General features: G+C 39.6%; 1 protein-coding gene across 1 annotated transcript; it reads right to left on the bottom strand.

The window, feature by feature from the left end:
• Positions 1–211: 211 nt before the first annotated feature.
• PAFAH1B2 (platelet activating factor acetylhydrolase 1b catalytic subunit 2) lies at positions 212–24261 on the bottom strand. Its single transcript, XM_060104450.1, has 6 exons — positions 24122–24261; positions 17249–17336; positions 9621–9710; positions 8685–8801; positions 6941–7063; positions 212–3614 (listed from the first exon to the last, which is right to left on the bottom strand). The coding sequence occupies exons 2-6, from the start codon at positions 17327–17329 to the stop codon at positions 3336–3338; spliced, it is 690 nt and encodes a 229-aa protein (XP_059960433.1). The 5' UTR covers positions 17330–17336; positions 24122–24261; the 3' UTR covers positions 212–3335.
• Between the last annotated feature and the right edge of the window lie 2 nt (positions 24262–24263).

The raw sequence follows: 24263 nt of genomic DNA, 5'->3' as shown, positions 1-24263 counted from the left end.
CTTAGGATTCCTTCTATCTGCTCATCCTACCCTGCCATTCTGCACCCCCAAGGAGATAAGTGATGAGGGTCAGCTTGGTACATTCAGTTCCACAGAAGAGCAGCAGGATGATCTAAGTATCCAATTTGCTTGTGATAAGGTAGGGAAAAAAAAATCCCTTCTCTCTTCATTGGAATTCAAACTATGATAAAGGAGACAGAAAGACAGCAAGTTTGAGTGAAATGTTTACATTTATATTGAAATATGCACTAAAACAGATGAGTTCTACTAGTCAATGAAATTTTGCCAAAGCGGAATCACAGACTTCTGTTCGGGAGGTCCAGTCAACTAGCAGCAGTGATCCCCAAGCAGGAACACCAAGGAGAAGCCTGGGAGACCCCACTCCAAAAAGCCTCCTTTCAAGAGATCCCAACTCACTTCTCCCACATGCACCCACAGAGATTTAGGAGCACAGCCACGCTCCTCATTTTCTTATATCTTTAGTTTCTTCTTCGCTGCAATAAATATAAAATTGGCAATGCTCATATACCACAGCACAGACAATATTTCAGGCTTTAGCATACAACTGTAAACAGTGACTAGGTTAAAAAAATAAAAAAGAAAGTTGAACATTATTTTTAAACAATGACAGAATTCCTAAGAGCAGGGCATGAGCCACTCAAGATTTGTTTTGTTGGGTTAAGGTTTTTGACAAAAAATTCAGGTTTAGACAGATGTCCAAATAGACTCAAGGTGGTAGCCAGAGCACTGCCCATGGCAGTCTAGAATATGTGGGCAGCAAAACAACAAGCCCTAGATCACCCTTGGCAGTACATCTTCAACCTACCATATTCAAGATGGGACTGCAGAAATCTCTATTGTGCCATCACCAGCTGCCATCTAGTGTAGTGGGAATGGGTGGGCAAAGGAATGAAAGTTTGCTGGGAGACAAACAGAATTAACACCTCTGCTGGCTGCCTGGAAAGTTGGCCCCTTAATCACAAGGACAACTAGGACATTTCACTTGGACAGTGCATTAAACTTCATATATATGTGTGTATATATTTCTCATATATATATATATATATATATATATGAAATCCAAAGATTACGCATTAAGTTCTGTCACCGCAACAAACTGGGGTGTCAATCAAAGAAAAACAGATGAACACTTTTTGCCTAAAGCAGTGCAAAGAAAGCTGGCAAGAAATGAAAGTGGACTCAGTATCTGCACATTAGCAATGGGGCAGACTTTTATTTAAAAGGCTAGTGGTTCAAATACTATTGCTCAAATAGCTCTGGTAGATATAAAATGTAGTTAACATCCAAGGTTTATTACACAGAAGCAAAGGAGCTGAAGGCCAATTCACAAAGGGATATTTGATCCTTAGTCAAGAGAGAGAAGCTAAAAGCACATGCTGCAGGAGTAACCTAATGGGGTTTGTTTGGACCATACTCCTTCCCTCTGACAACAGAAAAGACCTGGATAGGAAACTGTCTTTTCACACACAAAATTGTGGCTTAATTAAATCTCCTCCCTAGAACTATACCTCAGCTAAGAAAAAAACAATCTGTCTTGAAAACCTCAAGAACCTGGGCTACTAAAAATAAAAAGGAAAATTTAATATAGTAAACAAGTTTAGTAAACACCACATATATTTTCAGTTGTTAATGAAGACATGATACATTCAGGAAAGTTTTTGTTTTTGTTTTTTTTAAAGACAAAAAAAACCAAAAAACAGAATTCCCAGAAAAAGCCTCGACGAGGAAAAAAAAAAATCAGCCCAAGTTCTATCCCTTTCAGTCAGAAGCGGCTCTTAGCACAAACCACAAATCCCCCTCCAACACACAAAAGCAATGCCATGTGCCTTGCAAGCAGAGTAAGAAACATATGCCTTAGTTACTGAACTTGAACGTTAAGCAGAATCATTGCAGAGCACATTTTGATGGGTTACTTCAATATCCACCTGGTCCAGTTTTAAGTATTTGTCTGTAAATCCAGTTTGTATATATTCCATAGGTATATTAAACAATAAACCACCTGTTGTCCTATTATTTTTTAAATGGCAGTTCTTGTAGCTCAACAAACCATCAAGATTATAAAGAGCTCTCTTGAAAGAAATTCTCAGATGAAGATGTATTAAGGAGAAATCCTGAAGGTTAAATGAAGTTCTTTTTTACTAGTTCTTTTTTTACTAAAACAGTGGGATCAAGCAGAATGTCTATTCGGAAGAGCAGTTTCACCATTTCCCCATGAGAAGAGGCCAAATTTTTCTGGACTAATAATAATTTAAAAACGAAGCCAATAAAAATAAAATAAAATATACACCTTAAAATACTACAAAACATGAAATAAAGTCAGGGCTTATGGAGTGGGAAACAGAGTTCTGGGGTTTTTTTCCCCCCCAAAGAAGGAAAACTGTAACAGGTTCTAAGGGAAAAACAAAACAAAACAAACCAGAACTCTGAATATGGATAGCACTACACAGACTCTATAGCACAGACCACCACACAAGAATGAATTACACATCAGTAATATCATCATGAGAGTAACTGGCTGGGGATTTATACTTCCAGCAACAGAGCTCCTAGGTCAAAAACGTGTTAAAAGCTTGTAATGTTAACAAGGACCCCTCCCACCAAAAAAAAGAGGGGATGAGGGGGAATAGAGGAAAGGCTGCATGCATGGGTCTATTACAGACATGATATTCAGCAGCATAAAAATAATACCCTCCATTGAGTCCCCCAAATGGGGCAAAACCTATTTTTCACTGCTAAGCATGGGAAAGATTAACAGAGTGGGACAAATTCACCTGTAACCATAGCATCTCCCATACTTGAATGACAAGCACATTCAATCTGATGTTATATGTTGCTATAACATTGAGAATATGTATGAGTAAAGCAAAATAAAGAACAAAAGGCTAAATTATGAACTTTAAAACATCTGTTTTAAAGCCAAGAAGGTGTTATTCTAATTATTATTATATATGACATAATCCATAGAAAGAAAGGCCAAGGAAAGAATCTTCATTTTGTTCAGTACTTAGGCTTGATGTTGTCCTAGGAAAAACAGTGATAAGTCAATGAACGTGTCACACATATAACTAAAAAGTCCCCTTCTGGTTTCCAATGCATTTAAACAACCATCTTCCTTGGCTAATTTTTCTCCTGTGTCAAACAAACCTCCTATGTACAGGACCAGTTTAAATCCCTCCTCCCCTTCAAACACTAGATATGAACATCCAGGAACATTCTACAATGCAAAGTGCCTTAAGAAAGAGAAGGATTCTGTAGTGCCAGTGATATAACTGATCTGAGGAAGCTGGGACGCTATTAACACTGATGGGAGCCAGTCAGGCAATGGTGGTTTGTTTTTCCTCAGGTGTTTCCTCCAACAATTGCATGATCAGTTCATGGAGGGGTTTGCAGATCTTTGCGTAGCCCCCTCCTGTGAGATGCAGAAAATCAAACATGTCGTGGCAGGAGATGGCACCGTCCGAGTGCACGAAGCCCCCATCTGTATCCAGGAGCTGAACATTGGCAAGCTTCGGCAGGGAAACCTTGAGGAGCTGGTTCACCTTGGCATTCTTTTGCCTCAAAGGGTTGGGCTTCTCACCTCGAGGTAACAAACCCTGGGGAAGAGCAGAGAAGAATATAAGATGAGAAGACTCACTGTTTTTTCCTACTTACTTGTGATTTCAAATATCCCTGGAACTCTCCATCTGGCACTTGTTTATACCTTTGATTTCTGAAACACTGGACTAGACCGGTCTTAATGAAAGTTCTCTGACTATCCCTCCTAGGTTTCTTCCTGAGTTCCTCCTCCTCCTCCTGTCCCTTAACTGCTGGTATTCTTCAGGGTTTTGTCCTTGGCCCAGTACTCTCTCCACCCGACACACTTTAGCCCAGATCTCTTCCTGGAGCTTCAGAACTGTGTACTGAACGTCCAGGTATAGAACCAAACTTGAACGCTCCTGAGGCACACCCAACTTAACACGTCCAAAAACCCATTCATCATCTCTCCCATAGATTATGTTCCTTCTACATTCTCTGTGTCAACCGACCATTTCAACATCCCTGAGTCTCTCATCCCATGTTCCTTATCTATTTATCATTAAATCACTCAGCTTTTACATCCTAAGTATTTTTCCAATCCATTCTTTTTTCTGACTATAGACACTGCTATGGCTAGGGAACTTACCAATATTAACCTCAATTAATGTAAAATCTCCTGACTAGTCTTCCTACCTCCCCTTCAATTTATCCTCCATATAGTCCACCACATAGCTAGAATAATCTAGCTCAAATACACATCTATGCATTAATGCCACATGGAACCTACACTAGAACACACGAGAAATGGAGTTGGAACAAATGCTGTCTTGATGAATCAGAGCCACATAATATCTGGTAGTAAAAAACAGAGATGTGTTCTAAATTCATTTTTAACTTATTTGTTAATGATCTAATATAATTTTCAGATAAATCAGATGTCTGTCCTTCTACTATAGTAAATAAAAGCCAGCTCTTATATGGCAAGTGCAAGGTTTTATCATCTCAAACTAGAAATGGCCTTTATACAGATAACTGATCCAATTATAAAACTGTCAGAAATCCCCAACCTTTTCGTTGGTTTATAGCTAATGATGCCACACAGCAAGTTATTGTTATTTAGGCAAAAATGTTGTCACCTGTTTCTCCTACAGGGTATGATAAGAGGTCTTATTTCATAAAAACGGGTTTTCTGTAGGCGTTCTACTAAAAAAATAAAAAAAAATTTTATGCCCAAAGCGCTTATTCATGTCTGCTTTAGATTTTTTCAGCAAAACGTTGGACCTCGATTATTAACTTACTCTGTGACTGTAAAGTTCCAAAGAGAACTACAGAGAATTATGAATATGCTACCCCAATCCATCTCCTTTCATCCTTGTCAAGTGCAGACAAGGTCAATCCTAAACCCTAGTTTATATAACTGTTAAAAGTATAAGGCTCTGCATCTAATAGTTAACAAAGAAAAGCAGCCCTCAGCGCTGGTACATCAAAGCTTCGTTGAGATATAATGAGCAACCAGGAAGGATGGCCAGTGACCAATAAATACATATGTTATTCTGACTTTCAAAGAATACCATAGCAATTAAAGCCATAAAAAAGGATTAAGCCTCAAGAGCAGGGCACCATACCTATTGGGATTGTCAAGCAAGGATAAGAAAAATAGCTTATGTACTTGCATAACATTTTCCTTAATAAATGAGTATCAAGGGTATGCCATGTGATTTTTTCTCTATAATAACTGATAATTGTTAAAATATTACTTTAAAGGAGACAAAAAAATTACACTCCTAATTCCTTTACCATGTAACAACTATTTTAATTTTACTTCCTTTTCCAATTTGCATATTTACTTTCAAGCAATTCTAAATATAATATACATACCGTTTAGTATTCAGACTGTTCACTTAAATACATCATAAATTCTGTTTTCACACAGTCCTCCTAATTGTCATATGATTAGTGCTATTATAGTCAATGACTTGTGCAATCATTCCCCCATGGGGTTGATTATTTAGGTTATTTCCAATGTTTTAGTATTGTAGATAACAACACCATATATCAAATTCAAAAGTCTGGTTGAAACAAATAATATTTATGGAGGATTTATTCAGCAACATTCATGCAACAAATATGTCCTAAGCAACTACAATGTACCACCCACTGTACTTAAGAGATGGACTCTTAACCACAATGTAGTCTTTTTCTGGAATAATGCAGGATATAAATACATAAACAAATTAATTAAATACCATGTAATAAAAAAATAAGACCTGTCTCCCCAGAACCCTGTCATAATATCCAAACTCCTAACATGGGACCTGGCTGTGGCCTCTAACTATCCCAGTCTTGAACTTTATTCCAATGATAACCCTAAAATTCTTCTAGCACCCTCCTTCACTCACCCAACAAACACATTCATGTATAAGCCTTTGATCATTTCCTTCCTTTCTTCCTCCCTCCCTTTCTCTCTCTTTCATTCTTCTCTGTAATACCTTCTCTTCTTTCATTTCTCTATTTGTCTGGAAACCAGTGAGTTCTTTAAAACTAAACTCAGATGTCAATTTTTATGTCTAAAATATACCCAGTTCTCTCCTTAGCATACAGTATAATAATTATTTCTGTTTATATTGCTGTGTCCATCCACCAGCTCCTTGAGAGGAACTGTCTTAGTCATTTTTGTATGCTCGGGACCTAGGATAGTGCCTTGTACATCGTGATTCTCGCATGTTTGTTGAATAAACGGCTACCTTATTAACACTATATCTCATTAAAGAACTGAATATATGTCAGATTTCTCAAAAACATACATTTTTAGCTAGGTTAAGAATATCTACAGGTAAACTTTAACACTGAAATAGACAGCTGTTTATTCCTGAGACCATGAAGACAATGCTTTAATTCTACAAAGGGTAGCATTTCCTGTTAGTGGTAAGACTATGAAGTACCCATTTTCTTCCTGATGGAATCTCTGATATTTTAAAGAATTCAGAGATTCTGATAAATACACCACCTTTACCATATTAACAATGGAACAAAACAACACATCTAGGCTAATCCAAACTCGGGTCTAATAAAAAGAGACTCAGGAACTAAGAAAAGTCTCATATGCAACTTAAAAAATTATCAGAAGATAGTCAAGGGAAAAAAAAAAAACTAAGGCAACCTGAGGCAACAAAGAGGATTTCCACTTCTAAACAAGGATGAGCAGAAAAAAGATGACCCCACAGCTGTTCTAGGAAATGAGACCAATAAGACGATGGGACGTATCAGAGAAGAGCTTCTCGGGAGCATGATAAACTGCTTCCAACCTAAAGATTCTCTATGTTCATGACTGATCACATTTCTAAAAAGACTCCCCACCTTACCTAATAATATCAAGGTCTCCACCCACCCAAAGACCACATACCAATACAATGATTTTGGCCTGTGGCTGCCTTGTGTTGATAAGTTGTACGATGGCCTCGATTCCACCTGCTACTTCCTCTGCTGTATTTTCATGGTTGTTTGTTCCCACCCAGACAACAATGACCTATAATTGAGGGAAGGAAGAAAAAGAGAAAAAAGATAAATACTCAGGAATGTCCACTAGTTAGCTGAAAATCTTATTTCAAAAATCGAAGAAGGAGGGGCTTCCCTGGTGGCGCATTGGTTGAGAATCCGCCTGCCAATGCAGGGGACACAGGTTTGAGCCCTGGTCTGGGAAGATCCCACATGCCGCGGAGCAACTAAGGCTGTGCACCACGACTACTGAGCCTGTGCTCTAGAGCCCATGAGCCACAACTACTGGAGCCCGCGTGCCTAAGAGCCTGCACTCTGCAACAAGAGAAGCCACCGCAATGAGAAGCCCATGCACCTCAACAAAGAGTAGCCCCCGCTCGCCGCAACTAGAGAAAGCCCACGCATGGCAATGAAGACCCAACACAGCCAAAAATAAATAAATGAAATAAATAAATTTTTTAAAAAATCAAAGAAGGAAAGATGAACTTCTCAAATGGTATTGGTAACTTCAACAGGGCAGCCATCTTAAAACATTAATGTATGCCTCATATACATCAGGATAAATTCCAAACAGAAAAACACTTAAGTGGGAAAACTGTACTAGGAAGAGATGAGAAAATTCTTTTATGTGGAGTTGGAAGCTAATCTCTTAAGATCCAGAAACTCTACAAAAAAGATAATAAATTCAACTGTATAAAAATAAAACCACTGCAAGTCAGAAAAGACAAAAAAAAAAAAAAAGAGTGAAATCTAAGAAACATGGGGGAAAATACTTGCGACATCATAAGACTCCCTTAGTTAAAGTACCTTCTAGAAAAAATAAAAGTACCCAAGGGAGTGCAGTGGGTACAAATACACAGTTCTACTCAAGGAAAAGAGTCAGTGGGGTGGAGGCTGGATGTAGTTTTTAAAAGTTTTTCTCTTCAAAAAAATAATTTTACAAGGTGGCTATCACCTAGAGACATACATCTTACTATGTAACCCAAAGTAATTTCCACCTGTCACAAAAGAAAGGAATATGCATGAGTTTTTCTGTTAGAAAGGCAAAAATAAAATACTTTCAACTACAGCAACTGTTATCAATGGCTCAGCTTTGTTTCTTTTTGTTGTTTGGGGTTGAAAAAATTTATATGCAGTGTGCCAACTCAGGATGTTGATAATGCTATAAGGCACTGGATACATGTTTGGGCTGAACATTTGTTCACATCTGCTTCAAATTTTCTTCAGAAGAACTTGGGAGGCCTTGATTACCAATCTGTTTATATGTTTAAATGGATCCAAAATTACTTCCTCAAGTGAATCACAGCCCTGCTCCCGCGGCCTACCTCTGAGCTCTTTCCCCCTCATACTGCCTCAGGTCAACAGAATAGCATACCTTATTAGCATCAAATCTCTTCCTACAGCAGAAGATAATTACAAGTACAAACCAAGCAAGCAATACACTGATTCTTAATTAAGCATGTATTTGGAATGTTCTTAAACAATATCATTTAACTTAAAGGGGCACGAAGCAAAGAACAACAGTGAAATAATGCTTTAAAGAAGCATTTTTTTTTTTTTTTTTTACTACCAGTTTCTGACAGTTTAACTATCTGCAGAACACTCAAGATTAAGGATATTCTTTAAAAAAATAATAGTAAGTTTCATTTCACCTTAGGTTTAATATTCTCCAGTTCTCCATTCTTTAGTCTCCATAAAACATGTCTTGTTGTATCTCCCCCAATTCCAAAATTCAGTGCATGAAGTGGGGAAAAAAGCTCTCGCCATATCTGAAAAGAGAAAAACTTGATTTATTTAAGCTGAAATTAGTGGGAAATAAAATCCCTCAACTGCAATGTGTTGTGAGGCATCTGAAGTAAGTTTCCCTTTTCTGTATTCAAATGTATCACTGCAAGTGGTATGCTACCAACTGCTGAAAGGGCTTTGAAGATGCCATTGTGTAACTCAGTTTTCGGTGCAGCTTTAGATCTCAGCTCAAGACCTGAGTCACAGCTCAACCTGATGCCACTTAGGCACCAACATTTATAATTAAGCTGCCAACTCAATAAACTCTCCTTTCCCTTTATTCAACCATTTAAAGGAATAGGGTGAAGTAGAAACATGAGATGAAAAAATTTAGAGTGCTTGAGCCAAAAAGATATAAAGCTATCTTTTCTTTTAAATTTCCCTTGGGAGAATGCCTAACCTCAAAAAGATTCAGAACAGTTCACTACAAAAATATATAAAACATAAAAATGGTAAAACACAAATAATAAGAACTGAGAATCATGACTAAGACAAACAGAAATGAGCAAATACAAATAAGAAAATAGTAAAATACAAATAAGAATTGAAAATCATGACTAGGACATATATACACAAACAAATATAATGTGAAGCTTCTTGGAAGCCAAGGCAAAAAAGGGAGCTTATTTATAAATAATGTTGTATTTTTTCCTTTGTCTCATCATGCTTGATGGCACAAAGAATCCCATCAGGTAGGTCTGATTTCCCTTCTACTCTGAACTAGAGTGGAATGAATGCAAGTCTGTTATCAATGAATGTGTTGACATGAGCAGCCAAGGACCACCCTCACCCCTGCACCTTACCTCATACTGCTGCATCAACTGCACCATGGAGTCCCCCACAAACAGGACATCCGGCTCTTTGTCTTTGCAGTCCAGGACAAATCTGTTGTGCTGGTGTGAAGAAGAAAGAACAATCAGAAGCTGGCATTTTCCCCTGTGAGATTTCTTGGCCTAGACAGAACAGTTGTCCAACCAGTCACTCTGTTGTTAAACATTCTATTTGGTCTGTCCCTAAAGCTGATTCCTCTCAATCTGCTATTAACTCCTGGGCCCTTCTGAAAACGAGAACAGAAAAATGCGTTCATGTTTTTTTAAAAGCTTACCTTTTCCTCCAACTCTTTTAAAGAAAATTTCAGATATACTTAAAGCTGACGTAATACAATGAACACCTGTACACACTCACCTACATTCAACAATAACATTTTCCCACATTTGCTTTATCTGTGTGTTTGCTGAATCATTTGAGGGTAAGCTGCAAACATTGTGATTCTTCACCTTTAAATATTCCGTATGCATCTCCTAAGCATAAGGACAGTCTCCTATAAAACCACATTATCACACCTAAGAAAATAAATAATCCCATAAAATCTAACATTTAATCTTCACAATTGTTCCAAAAGTATTATATGTATCTATTTTTTGAACTAGGATCCAATCAAAAGGCATGCATTTCATTTGAATGGTTTTAATATGGCCTTTGAAAATGTCTGCTAACCTCTAAATGTGAGAGATGTTGGCAAACTGGGACTCAGGCTTTTCCAGTCTAATTCAAGTTTATAAGGAAGGGTGACCTAGCCCTGGCATGCTTCTCTTTGCTCTTAAGGCATAAGACACCTTTAAAAAGATTTTACCCATTGATGCTAAACTGAAGGACATAGTTTCAATTTTTATATTCATCCCTGAAACAAATTAACATGATGCTTTAGCAGGTCTCTAACCCAGTTCTACGGAAAGGTCTGAATACTGTTTCTTTTTCTCAAACTCTACATTCAATTATGCTTCCCCTACGAATTAATTAAGATGGAGTTACTATTTAAGTATTTCTGCTGATACTACAAGTGCAGATGACACTGTGGTGAAACTGAGATATTTCACTGCCATTGGTGAAAATACAAAAATATTTCTGGAAATAATTTGACAATTGATTAAGACATCTCCTCTTTCACAGTGACAGGATTTGGGATAACTTTTTTTCTCTTGGGTCCACGTCTTGTGTAAACAATTTTTTAAAATTACTATTGTTTCAATAAGTATTTTTAAACTGAAGGGATAAGATGAGCAAGAATAAAACTTTAGCTAGTTTTATTGAGTAGGTGCTCTTGCACATCACGTCGTCTCTCTACTGTGTATGCTGAAGTGCCAACTCCTCTCAATACCAACAGAACAGCTTACGTTTAAAGAATGTCATGGAATTTAAGCTCTGCTGTTCTAAAGGTTTAAGTACTCTAAATTTTCTTTTTAAGTATAAAAGTAGTTGCAATGAGCTTGGAAAAACAGAAAAGATCAAAGCAAAACATCTATAATCCTACCATTTTAACCCAGTACCTATTAATGTTTTAAGGTATTTTTTTCTCATTATTTTTTCACATCCCCCCGCAACACAGTTGAAACGTATGTATATCTCCTTAAGGCACAACAGCTTTGGGACAGAAAAACCTATGTTCGAAGTCTAGCTTATCTACTTTCTAGTGCAGTGACCTTAAGCAAGTACATAACCCCGAGTTTTGTTTTACACATCTGCTGGCAACTCTTTTTAGAGTTGTGAAGATGAGAGTTCTATAAAAGGGGCCCAGCTTCTGGCTGCCACCCAGTAGGTACTCAATAAAGAGCAGCCATTATAACTGCATTAACATTATATTAGAAATATTTTTCATAACTATAATTTTTTAAAAAAATTTTATTGTGTAATTAAAAAAAAAATCTTCATTTATTTATTTATATGGCAGCGCCACACAGCTTGCGAGATCTGAGTTCCCCAACCGGGACTGAACTCGGGCCCTCGGCAGTGAGAGCACGGAGTCCTAACCACCGGACCGCCAGGGAATTCCCTATAACCGTAATTTTTTTTTTTTTTGGTACACGGGCCTCTCACTGTTGTGGCCTCTCCCGTTGCGGAACACAGACTCCAGACGCGCAGCCTCAGCGGCCATGGCTCACGGGCCCAGCCGCTCCACGGCATGTGGGATCTTCCCGGACCAGGGCACCAACCCGTGTCCCCCGCATCGGCAGGCGGACTCTCAACCACTGCGCCACCAGGGAAGCCCTATAACCGTAATTTTTAACACCACTTAATATCCTACTGGATGCATCCAGTGGCACATTGATTTTTTTTAGCTCTTTATCCTAATGACAGATTTGCCAGAAGCCTCCTATTGACTGAGATGAAGAAACTTACATACACACACACATTTTCTTTTACAGGTTGGGAATTTTTAGGGCAAAGGGGATTAACACTTTCATGGATCTTGGATATACTTCCAAATTACTAACGAAATGGCTACTGGCTATATCTATTCTGACGCCAGCAATGTATCAGAACTCATTTTACTATACTTGCACCTGCCCGGGTTATTAATATTTTTCTCTCCCTCCTTTCTTTTCCCATTGTTTTAATCTGTACTTTTTGGAAACAAAAAGTTAAAGCTCCTGTCATGCTCATTGAGACACTTATCTAGTATATTTGAGGATATTTTTATTGATCATACAACAAACAGTATCAATGCTTCATCTGTAATATTTACTGAAAATATTTCTGTCAGTCTGCTGCTAAGCCTTCTTTAGGTGGTTAATGTTTTGATATGAATTGTTATTAAATTTGTCTACAGTCAAGTCTTTTAATACCACCCTTAAAAAAACTTACGATTATGGAAAATATCAAGCGTACAGGAAAGCAGAGAGAATAACACAATGGATCTCTGTGTATCCGTCACCAGATACAGCAATCATCTAACTTACGGCCACTATTATTTCAACATTCCAGAAACTACTGCCCCACCCCATTCTTATATTATTTTGAAGCAAACTGAGGATATAATATTTCATGTATAAATATTTCAACATGTAGCTCTTAAAAGATTAAAAATATATATAGCCACAATACCAGTTCTATCCTCTAAAATTAATAGGAATCCTTTAATATCAACAAATAACTAGTGAGTGTTCAAATTCAATGTCACAAAATTTTATTTTATGATTTGTTTTTTAAAATCAGGATCCAGGCAATTTGTCTCTTAAATCCCTTTTAATCTATAGGTTCCCCCTCCCTCTGCCACCACCTCCCAAACTTTTTTTTTAAGGAATATGACTGTCTGACCTATAGACTCTCCCATAGTCTGGATTTTGTTGACTGCATTCCTGTGGTGGTGGTGGACATGTTCATCTGTTCCAGGTACTTCTTGATATGTGGTACTTAAGTCTAGAACAGGGATGGATATTTTAGCAATACTCCATGAGTAGTACTGAGTATCACTTCAATACTTGTTTTAATCATGACTGCTTTTCTTTTAATGTTTTGTTTCTAAATAATTTATCTACAGAAGACCTGAAAAGATTGTAGAGTATTTGCATATACCCCTAACTCAGCTTCTTTCAATGTTAGCATCTTTTATTTTTTTATTAAAAACAGAATTTTCAGGTGTAAGCATTTTTTAAAAATTTTATTTACTTTTTATTTATTTATTTTTGGCTGTGTCGGGTCTTTGTTGCTGTGTGCGGGCTTTCTCTTGTTGCAGTGAGTGGGGACTACTCTTCGCTGTGGTGCTTGGGCTTCCCATTGCAGTGGCTTCTCTTGTTGGGGAGCACGGGCTCTAGGCGCACGGGCTTCATTAGTTGTAGCATGCAGGCTCAGTAGTTGTACCTCGCAGGCTCTAGAGAACAGGCTCAGTAGTTGTGGTGCACGGGCTTAGATGCTCTGCAGCATGTGGGATCTTCCCGGACCAGGGCTCGAACCTGTGTCCCCCGTACTGGCAGGCAGATTCTTAACCACTGTGCCACCAGGGAAGCCCTCAATGTTAGCATCTTATATAAGCATGGTACATTTGTCAAACCTAAGAAATTAACATTAGGGAATACTATCAACTAAAATAAAGTCCACTCAGATCTCACTAATTTTTCCACTAATGCCCATTTCCTGAATCAATCAGCATATCACATGGCATTTAATCTATATATCTCCTTTAACTCTTCCAATATGGGACAGTCTCTTGGTCTTTCCTTGTCTTTCATGACCTGACACATTTAGTTGCAGTAAGGTGTTCTGTAGACAGTCCCTCAATTTGGGTCTGTCTGATGTTTTCCCATGAATAGGCTGAGGTTATGGATTTTTGGGTAAGACTACCACAGAGGTGATGTGCCCTTGTTGTATCATGTCAGGGAACATGACTTATTACTGGTGATGTTAATATTGATCATTTGGGTAAGGTAGTGTTTGCCAGTTTTCTCCACTATCAAGTTATTATTTTCCCTTCCATACTCTGTATGTTAGAAGCAAGACACTAAATTCAGCTCCACCTACTAGAGGGAGGGGTCTCAAAAAATAGTGGGCATATCTTAAAACCAAAGTAATTACCAAAGTAATTTACAGGAAGATACTCTAAGGCTAGGCAAATATATCGTTTCTCCTTAAAGTTGTGTCCATTAATGTTAGTATTCATCAATGGATCTTGCCTACAGTTATTACTGCAGTGTTCTATCCATGATTTTCTTTTCCTTCCTTACTTCTACATTTATTAATTAAAATTATTCTGTAAGGAAGATTTAGCTCTTCTCCCCTATTTATTTATTCATCCACTTATTTATTTATAGCAGAATGGATTAATGAACACTTATTTTATTCTTTCAGTTATAAACCAATAATACCATCATTTGTTACACTGCTCAGAATGTTCAACTTTGCACTTTGGGAGCTCTTCCAGGTCTTTTAGGTGGTCAAAGTTAGTATCATCAATGAGACAAACCAATACCACATGTATTCTATGTGATGCACTGGGGACCCATCACTTCAGTGATATTCCTGCCTTCCATCTTTTTTTTCCTTTTCTTTTTTGAGTAGTTTCTTGCTTTCTTGCACTAGAAGATGCTCTAGGCCCATATTTTTATTTTCTTTGCTCCAGCTATAGAATCAATCACTTCTCCAAGGAGCCCTGGTTCCTTTCATTGGAGAACTGTATTTAAAAACCAAGATCTGGGTATATAATATATTAGTCCTTCCATATTATACAAGTTTTTTTTTTTTTTTTGGCGGTACGTGGGCCTCTCACTGTTGTGGCCTCTCCCATTGCGGAGCACAGGATCCGGACGCGCAGGCCCAGTGGCCATGGCTCACCGGCCCAGCATGTGGGATCTTCCCGGACTGGGGCACGAACCCGCGGGCCCTGCAACGGCAGGCGGACTCTCAACCACTGCGCCACGAGGGAAGCCCACAAGTTTTTTAAAAAATTTAAATATTCATATATGTTTTTCTTCCATTTGACTAATTTTTTCCCAGTCAGTGCTAATCATTTAAAGTCTTCTAATTTATGCCAGAAACAACAAAGGCATCTAGTTTTACTTACTACTTTTAGTGAATTTATAAATGACCTAAATGCCCATCAATGAGATAACAGACAACCCACTGTGGTACTTTCATATAAAATAATTGAATACTACTTAAAGAAAAAAAATGAATAAACTACAGCTATATTTTTAATATGTATGATTACTGCAGAAAAAAATACATTCAGAAAGATACTATTTACCATTTAAAAACATGCAAAAAGGGACTTCCTTGGTGGCGCAGTGGTTAAGGATCCACCTGCCAATGCAGGGGACACGGGTTTGAGCCCTGGTCTGGGAAGACCCCACATGCCACAGAGCAACTAAGCCCATGCGCCACAACTACTGAGCCTGCGCTCTAGAGCCCGCAAGCCACACCTACTGAGCCTGTGTGCCACAACTACTGAAGCCTGCGTGCCTAGAGTCCGCGCTCCGCAACGAAAAGCCACCACAATGAGAAGAAGGCCGCACACTGCAACGAAGAGTAGCCCCTGCTCACCGCAACGAGAAAGCCCGCATGCAGCAATGAAGACCCAACACAGCCAAATATAAATTAATTAATTTAAAAAAGTGCAAAAATACTAACTATATTGTTTAGAGATTTTATGTGTAGTATGTAAATACATGAAATTACTGGCTTGGGGGTGGGGAGGTAGGAAAGAGAAAGAAATGTGATTAGTGAGTGGTATACAGGCAACAGCAATTCTTTCAGCAATGTTTTATTTTTTTAGGGTGAGTAGCAAATACACAGATGCGCAAAATATTTCATAATACTTTTTTAAAGATATAAACAAATGAGGAAGATTAAGAAAGAATAATCACATAATTGATCCATAGGAGAACAGTCAAAATAAAAAACTACCACTCAAAATAAGCTAGTTGAAAGACTGATTTTTAAGTCTGAGATGACCAAAACAGAAAGGGAATACAACTATGAAGAGTATAAAGAGAATCACTAAATACTAAAACAGCAAACTCTGGGGACTTAAAATCATATTGCACTTGTTAGTTCAAAAGGTAATACAGTTGGAAACAGATGAAGGTTAAATATAGTTATTGTTAAATGATAGCAGTTATTAAAAGCAAGTTACAAATACTGAAAAAAAAAAAAAAAGTGCTAAAAAAAACAATGGGACATACTGAGAGGGCAAAGGGGCCAGAGCTTGAAGGGATTCCCACTTGCTAAACTTTGGAGAATGAGTTTCAAAATTACAGTGGATTATAACCCACTTGACTAAAGTAAGAACCTGTGAGACCATATTAGAACGAAATAGAATTGGATTAGGCCGGGCTTCCCTGGTGGCGCAGTGGTTGAGAGCCCGCCTACCGATGCAGGGGACACGGGTTTGTGCCCCGGTCCGGGAAGATCCCACATATGCCACGGAGTGGCTGGGCCCATGAGCCATGGCTACTGGGCCTGCGCCATCTGGAGCCTGTGTTCCTCAACAGGAGAGACCACAACAGTGAGAGGCCCGTGTATGGCAAAAAAAAAAAAAAAAAGAACACTACTGGGACAACTACAGAAATCTGAATATGGTTTTTGGATTAGGTAACAGTATAATGCCAGTGTTAAACTTCCTGATTTTAATAACTGTATTGTAGTTATGTAAGAAAATGTTCTTTTTCTCAGAAAACAAACTCAAATATTTAGGGGTAAAGGGGCATTGTGATGACTGCAACATACTTTCAAATGATTCAGAAAAAACTGTAAGTTGGTAAATAGTACAAACAGATACAGACAGAATGATTAGGCAGATGTGGCAAAATGTTAACCAGTGGCAAGTCTAGATGAAGGATATAGGAAGTTCCTTCTAAAGTGTTTGTAATATTTGTATAATTTTGAAATTACTTCAAAATTTTAAAAAGCTTAAAGAAAGAATACTGTAGAGACACTGTCATCTATTAAAATGAACAGTACGCAATGCCCATGCTCTCAAAGTATTCCTCAGTTCCAACATCACATGGTGATTAGGAATGACATCTCTAACATTAGATTTTTATTTACAGTAATCAATTCTTGTTGACCATTAAAAACACCCCACTGTAGCTCTGGTCAAAAGACTCTAAAAATTTAAGAGACTCATCTATGTGAATAACGCATGTGCACCCCCTTTTACCTGAGACATCCATCTGTCATCTCCTTGAATATCTTCCGCTGCATGTGGAATGGCTGCTGGGTTTGAGTCTCCTTGGCTCATTCTACACCTGAGGAAAAAAATGTCTATGTTATGTTTTGTTCACTGACAGGAATGTTTCTTTGTTACCACTTACTTAAATATTACATGTCAGGTTTTAAATAAGAATAAGAATTAAATAAATTTCATTGGGTTTTGCCTAGAAACGATGCAACTGGAGTTTATTTTCAGCAGGGACGAGGTCCAGGACATGACTGCTTAAGTCCCATAAATATCTAACACTACTAAACTTCCAGACAGGTTTGACTATCATTCAGGAACAATGCATTACATCAGTATATACCTTACACCTATATTAATTTTTCATAAATACATGTTATTGTAAGAACCAAATGACAAGGAATTAAACCCTTCAAGTTCAACGACATCTACATTAGAGCCTTTTAGGCTGCTAGAGTTACACACTTAAGAATTAGTACAGCACCGATTAGAATCCAGTGATCACTAAACATCACACAAATACCTGTACTACAGATGATGACAAAACTAGTCGTGGGCTTTAGCAGTGGTTTTTTCATTTTTATTACTTTTTAAAATTTTTTATTTTTTTTGGCAGTGCCCCGCATCCTGCTGGATCAAGTTCCATGACCAGGGATCAAACCCGTGTCCCCTGCAGTGGGAGCGCAGCAGAGTGTTAATAACCGCTAGCCCACTAGGGAAGTCCCTGGAATTGGTTTTTTACAAATTTTACTAGGTATTTTTATTTTTGACAGGTATCCACTAAAAAAAATTTGATTAACGACGACCTAAATATGGTATCTGATAGTAGAGAAGAAGGAATAAGTGACATTCAGGAAAATTAGAAATGCTAATCTTCTAGAAAGACAAGTAAGAAACCAGACTGTTTTCAACCAATTCTGGAGAATACATACTAGAGACATCAGGCTCAAGAGGTTACTTGGAAAATGCAAAGGATGATGAAAGAGAAAAAGCTGGGGTTTTGTGGCTTACAGAAAAAAAGGCCGTACTCTCTATCTCCTTCCTTTGCCATCCTCAAATACAACTAAACTTTCTCAGAAAGAGGACTGAGTTATAGCCTTTTAATAAGTATTCACTGAGTAAACAAAACACCCTGGATTACCAAGGTAGTAGCTTTTGAGGATCAAAAAGTAACAAGCCCGGGGCCTCCCTGGTGGCGCAAGTGGTTGAGAGTCCGCCTGCCGATGCAGGGGATACGGGTTCGTGCCCCGGTCTGGGAGGATCCCATATGCCGCGGAGCGGCTGGGCCCGTGAGCCATGGCCGCTGAGCCTGCGCGTCCGGAGCCTGTGCGTCCGGAGCCTGTGCTCCGCAACGGGGGAGGCCACAACAGTGAGAGGCCCGCATACCGCAAAAAAAAAAAAAAAAAAAAAAAAAAAAAGTAACAAGCCCTGGGCTTCCCTGGTGGCGCAGTGGTTGAGAGTCAGCCTGCTGATGCAGGGGACGTGGGTTCGTGCCCCGGTCCGGGAAGATACCACATGCCGCGGAGTGGCTGGGCCCGTGAGCCATGGCCGCTGAGCCTGCGCTTCCGGAGCCTGTGCTCCGCAACAGGAGAGGTCACAACAGTGAGAGGCCCGCGTACCGCAAAAAAAAAAAAAAGTAACAAGCCCTAAACATGAAAGCAAACCTTCATGAAAAATAAATTACAGAAGCAAACAATTTTAACACTAATTATGTAAATAAATTCCATCAGTTCCAAATGACACTAGGTCTAAAAAAAATTGGGCTCAGGGTTAAGCCTATATCTGACTAAAGATGTAAAATATCATTCACAACCTGTGTATATTTCTTTAGATTACTAAAATTTGCAACTATCAGAAAATAATAGCTACCTATGAAGGACTATCTACTCTATGCTTTATACATACCACCTCTGATCCTCACAAAAGTACTGCAAAAGGAAGAAAACGAGGATCAGATAATATAGGTACTTTGTTCAGTGACTGAAATGAGGTTTGTCTGACCCCAATTACGTCACATCTGGCCCACTGATCACAAACCAGTTCATGCTGACTCCCTAAAGGGGACCTATATCTAACCATTTCACCCAAAAGACTTATGAGTTATAGCACACGGAGCTAAACACATCAATGTAAAATGCAAGAATCGGGAAGAACTGCAAGATGAACCTATAGAGTTCCAATCAGACTATGATACCTGTTTGGAGTTTCACTGTCTAAAAAAAGTGAGGAAAAATCAGAAGATACATAAAAGAAAACAAAAAAAGGATTACAGGGTTAAAACAAATAGCCACACAGAAACTTTTTGTTTTTAGCCAATAAAACATTCTAAATCTTCTATATAAAAGTTTCTTGGGGGTCTATGTTCAATTCTTGATTCAAGTCTGGCTATTCAGGTTAAATCTGATATGGCACTTAATACTCACTTTAATTTTAGTAAGTAACTTTCTTCCCCGCTGATCAAAAAGCTCTATTGTCCTTAAGACCAACAAGGAGCAACTTCTCCCATTTTCTGGATTTCAAAATTAGATATATAATGTAAAGAAATACAGCAACAAAACAGCTCCTTTTTCCACTCACTAATTGAAAAAGTCTATTTCCTAACTTTTAAAATAGATTTAAAAAACCCAACCATTTCTCATTTATTTTCCCACCTGGAGAAACTCTTAACATGTTAGGTATTTTTGAGGCAAAAGTTAACTGACACAGGGTTAACCGAGCAATCACTACTAAAAACGAGAAAAATAATCTGTCCCCCTCTCACTGTGTGATTATGTAATTGAAACCATTTTTCCTGGGGATTGTTAAAAGAACAAGGATGACAAAACTGTACATCTGAGGTGCCTCCATAATAAAATGTATCCAAATTCATCCCTCACCACTTAAACACACAATGCAGGCACTCCAACTACATTTCAGTTCTTGGAACACCATGTTCAGATTTTGTTGAAAAACTTAAGAATTTTGACAAACCAGAGGGTGTTTCAAGGAAAGGAGCCAAGATGGTGAGAAATTAGAAAACCTGTCATATCAGAAATAGTTGAAAGAAACAGGTATGTTTATAATCTGTAGAAAAACTGGTTGGGGAAGAGGAAATCACGGGACAAATAACTGTCAAAGTATTCAAAGATTACTAGGAAGGGACTTCAGGCTTATTCTGCATGTCCCCAAATAGGAAGACAAGGCCAGTAGATACAATGTACAGTGAGACAAATTTCTAACAAACAGAACTGCAAATGACATGACCTGTCTCTCAAGGCAGATTCCTCCCAGGGGGCCACAGAGACTAGGTGAACACCTACTAGAAAAGCATAAAGTGAACTAAAGCATATGAGTAAAGACTGGCCCAGATTAGCGGAATTCAAACATTTTTTAATGTTTTAGAATCTTTTTGAAATGTTCCTCAATATATGTATATTTATAAATTAGATGTGAATTGCTGTTAACCTGTATATTAAATATTTGTAATTTCTTTCCTTTTTTACGTAAAAAAAATGAATGTAAAAAGAGGTTCTAAATATTTTCCTATATTCCAATGGATCTCCTTATGCATCCCAGGGCAGCACACATACTGTACTTTCAAGACCAGTGGTCTATATAAACTATAAGATCTCTTTAGATCTATGATTCAATTTACAGACATGGATTTTTAGAGTTTCTCCAACAGGTAAACAACTGATCAAAAAATAATAACTGCAATAAAAATTTATTAAGAACTTACTATTCACAAGACACTGTGCTAGGAGCTTTGTTATTTAAATAAAAACTGAAGCTCAGGGAGATTTAAGGAAACTGCTCCATGATAGGGAGAGCTGGGATTTGAACTCAGGGTGATATACTACCCTCCAAAACCTATTACTCTTGAGCAAAGTGCATTAGGCTCTATATAGAAAAGACTGTATGAAACAATGATAAATTCTAATTTACTAAGTCAATTCACTTATATATCCTATTACTACTACCCAAATTTAATGGCATTCTGATACCCTGAGCAAGACACTTTCATCTCAGTCCTGAATTTTGTCATGAGCAAAATGAAAAAGCTATAGGGACAGAGAAACTGAGGAACAAAATGTCAATTACCTAAAGTTACTAGGCAGGTAAAACTGAGAGAATTTAGCACAATATTCCCAATTAGCTAGTCTTTTCTTCTTTAACTATGTTTGTTTTTTTGTTTTTTGTTTTTTTTTGCGGTACGCGGGCCTCTCACTGTTGTGGCCCCTCCCGTTGTGGAGCACAGGCTCCGGACGCGCAGGCTCAGCGGCCATGTCTCACGGGCCCAGCCGCTCCGCGGCATGTGGGATCTTCCCAGACCAGGGCACGAACCCGTGTCCCCTGCATAGGCAGGCAGACTCTCAACCACTGCGCCACCAGGGAAGCCCTCTTCTTTAACTATGAATACAAGGTCATCCTCCTTCCTCCCCTGAGCAAAATTTGTTTCTTTGTGCCTTCAGACACTTGGATTTTGGACTATTTTGCCAAATCAAAATCTTACAATACAAAGTAGCTTTCAGTTTTACCTGTGCCTATGGCTTGGTAACATTTTTAAACAGCGGTAAAAAAAAACAAAACAAAAAAAAACCGAGGGGCAAACCCATGTAATCTCCTCTTTAAGAACCAAACTAGGGGGACTTCTCTGACAATCCAGTGGTTAAGACTCTGTGCAGGGGGCGTGGGTTCGATCCCTGGTCAGGGAACTAAGATCCCACGTGCCATGCGGTGCGGCCAAAGGATTAAAAAAAAAGAAAGAAAGAAAGAAAGAAAAAAAAAAAGAACCAAACTGGGAACTATGCATTTAGGGGATTCAAATAATTTGGGAGTTAGATAAAAAAAACTGTGTACTGTTTATAATAAAAATGAAGGATCAATCAGGAGTCATCCAGAGAACAGCCTGTGGTGGGTCACAAAAATCTGAGTGATTTGGGGTTTCCTGCCTCACGTACACAGCAATATTGTGGCACAGAAGTATTCAGAATGCTGTAATTAGTAACAACAGAAGACGCAACAGAGAAGGATTTGATTCCCATCTCACCTCACTGATTCATAGTAATCGCCTCTGTGCAGCAAGTCATCAACTTCTGAGGTCACAAACAGCATGTTCAGTTAGAAAAACCCAACAGAATGGCGATAAAGGTCCAAAGAAATTAATTTATCAGGAGACATACTCTTCCAGGGAAGCTTTAACTGCCCATTAAAATGAGTTCTCTGGGAAGATGAGGAGGAAGTGACTTGCACAGCATTTCCCAATTTTCCTGCATTTTCTGTCTTCTCTACTTAACTCCGACTATGACAGTCTTAACACCAGAATTTCCAAATGCTTATACCAGCGTGGTGTAGTGTGTGTCTAATCAAAAACCAGTTCCAACAACAAAGAATTATAAATACTCAAGCTGAGCTGTATGTTTCTTTAGTTTAACCAGGAAACAGATGGAGGGGGAAAGTTGCACTAAGAATTAAAAGATTCAGAATGTTTCCACTCTGACCTCAGACTCTTAATTTTGTTTCAGATGGAGCGGGCAGGGTTATTCTAAAGGCGAAGGCAGGCCTCATCCCTAGTACCCTGCCTCAGTGGGCTGGTGGATGGGTCCCGGGATTCCAGCACATTCAGAATTTATTATCAAATGCCCAAGCCAACACATTAAAGCACAATGATTTCATACTCCTCCCCTGCTCCCGCACAAGGAGGCAACCTTCATATCAGAACAATGTGCCCAGGAGAAGAATCCAAAGACACAAGGCATATCCAAGGCAAAGGCGTATTCAGATGCTCAAGGGGACAATAGCCCGTGTTTTCTCCATACCTTTACCACTCCCCCAAAACGACCCCCCCCTCATTTAAAGCTGTACGAAATGAGGCCTTAGGGTGGATCCAGGTGGTCTTCCCTTTCTCCATGGGTAAGCTCTAAAAAGAGGCCAAAGCTTCATGTATTTGGTTTTCTTAAGGTTTGTATACACATTATGAAAAGCAACGCTGGCCTGGGAGGTATGGAAAGAATAGTGAGTCACCGTGCAACGGGCACATCACAAACCTGAAGGCCAGAAGATCCTGATCTGGTACATGGACATGGACCAGGTAAAAACCACCTAAGAAAACCTGTCCATTGGTAGGTTTAACTAGTTGGTTGACCTTGGGCAAATCACCAGCCTCGCTGGGCCTCATCTCTAAAATGAGGTGCTGGACTGGACAGCCCTCTAAGAAATAAGTACTTCTGAGTCGTGACAGCCTATGGATTTTTGAATATATTACAGGAGATAACGGAGAAGTTTCTGACGGGTGGGAAAAAGTGCTCCGTCAAAAAAACAGTAACTGGTCTGAGCCCGCGCCAACGGCCTCTCAGACAGAGGAAAGGGGAGAAAAGGGTCAGAGGTTCAATCTCGGGGAGGAGGGAAAGGCAACAGCCGAGGCAGAAGCGTGGCTGGAAATGGGGCTGGCGGCGGCGAGCCCCGGGCCGCGGTAGCGGGGGATTCAGGGCGGCCTGCTCCGGGGGTCGGGCTGTGCCTGATCGGGCCGGGCGGCGCGCCCCGCCACGGTGCTCGGCCGCGGGATGGGGCGGGGCGGCTGGGCGGCCGAGGAGGCGGCAGGTTTGGGGGTGGGGTACTGGGAAAAGGCTCCGAGGGAAGCGGCGAGCGGCCTGGAGGTGCGGGGTGCAGAGCGGGCGGCCAAGGAACCCACGCCGGGCCAGCCGAGAAGGGGCGAGCGCGGGAGGCACCCCAAGGGTCGGGGGGGAGGGGTGGCGCGGGGGAGGGGCCGGCAGGGTGGGGGAGGGGAGGTCGCGGGCCTCTCACAATAACAAGTCGCAGCCTCTTCCAACCCCCACCTCTAAGCCACCGGTTCCCCAAGTCCCGGAATGCACTCACTCAGGCACAGGGTCCGTGCGGGCCCCAAGCGGCTGCGGCGTCGGCGGGTGGCGCGTCTGTCGCTCGCTCAGTCCCGACGGCCCCGCTCCGGCGCGTCCCTCCTCCGGCCTCAGCACCCGCTGCAGCGCCCCCACTTCCGGTT

Source organism: Mesoplodon densirostris, chromosome 7, assembly GCF_025265405.1.
Source record: "Mesoplodon densirostris isolate mMesDen1 chromosome 7, mMesDen1 primary haplotype, whole genome shotgun sequence".
In the NCBI taxonomy this organism is placed as follows: Eukaryota; Metazoa; Chordata; class Mammalia; order Artiodactyla; family Ziphiidae; genus Mesoplodon; species Mesoplodon densirostris.
This window is presented reverse-complemented; position numbering and strand designations above follow the sequence as displayed.

What these genes read in the sequence shown, in the direction of transcription:
- PAFAH1B2 (XM_060104450.1), bottom strand. Translation starts at nt 17,329, where the DNA reads ATGAGCCAAGGAGACTCAAACCCAGCAGCCATTCCACATGCAGCGGAA. An exon ending in AGTTGATGCAGCAGTATGAG is followed by an intron (nt 8,802 to 9,620) that starts GTAAGGTGCAGG and finishes TTCTCTTTTCAG; the next exon opens with ATATGGCGAGAGCTTTTTTC. An exon ending in TGGAGAATATTAAACCTAAG is followed by an intron (nt 7,064 to 8,684) that starts GTGAAATGAAAC and finishes CCTCAATTATAG; the next exon opens with GTCATTGTTGTCTGGGTGGG.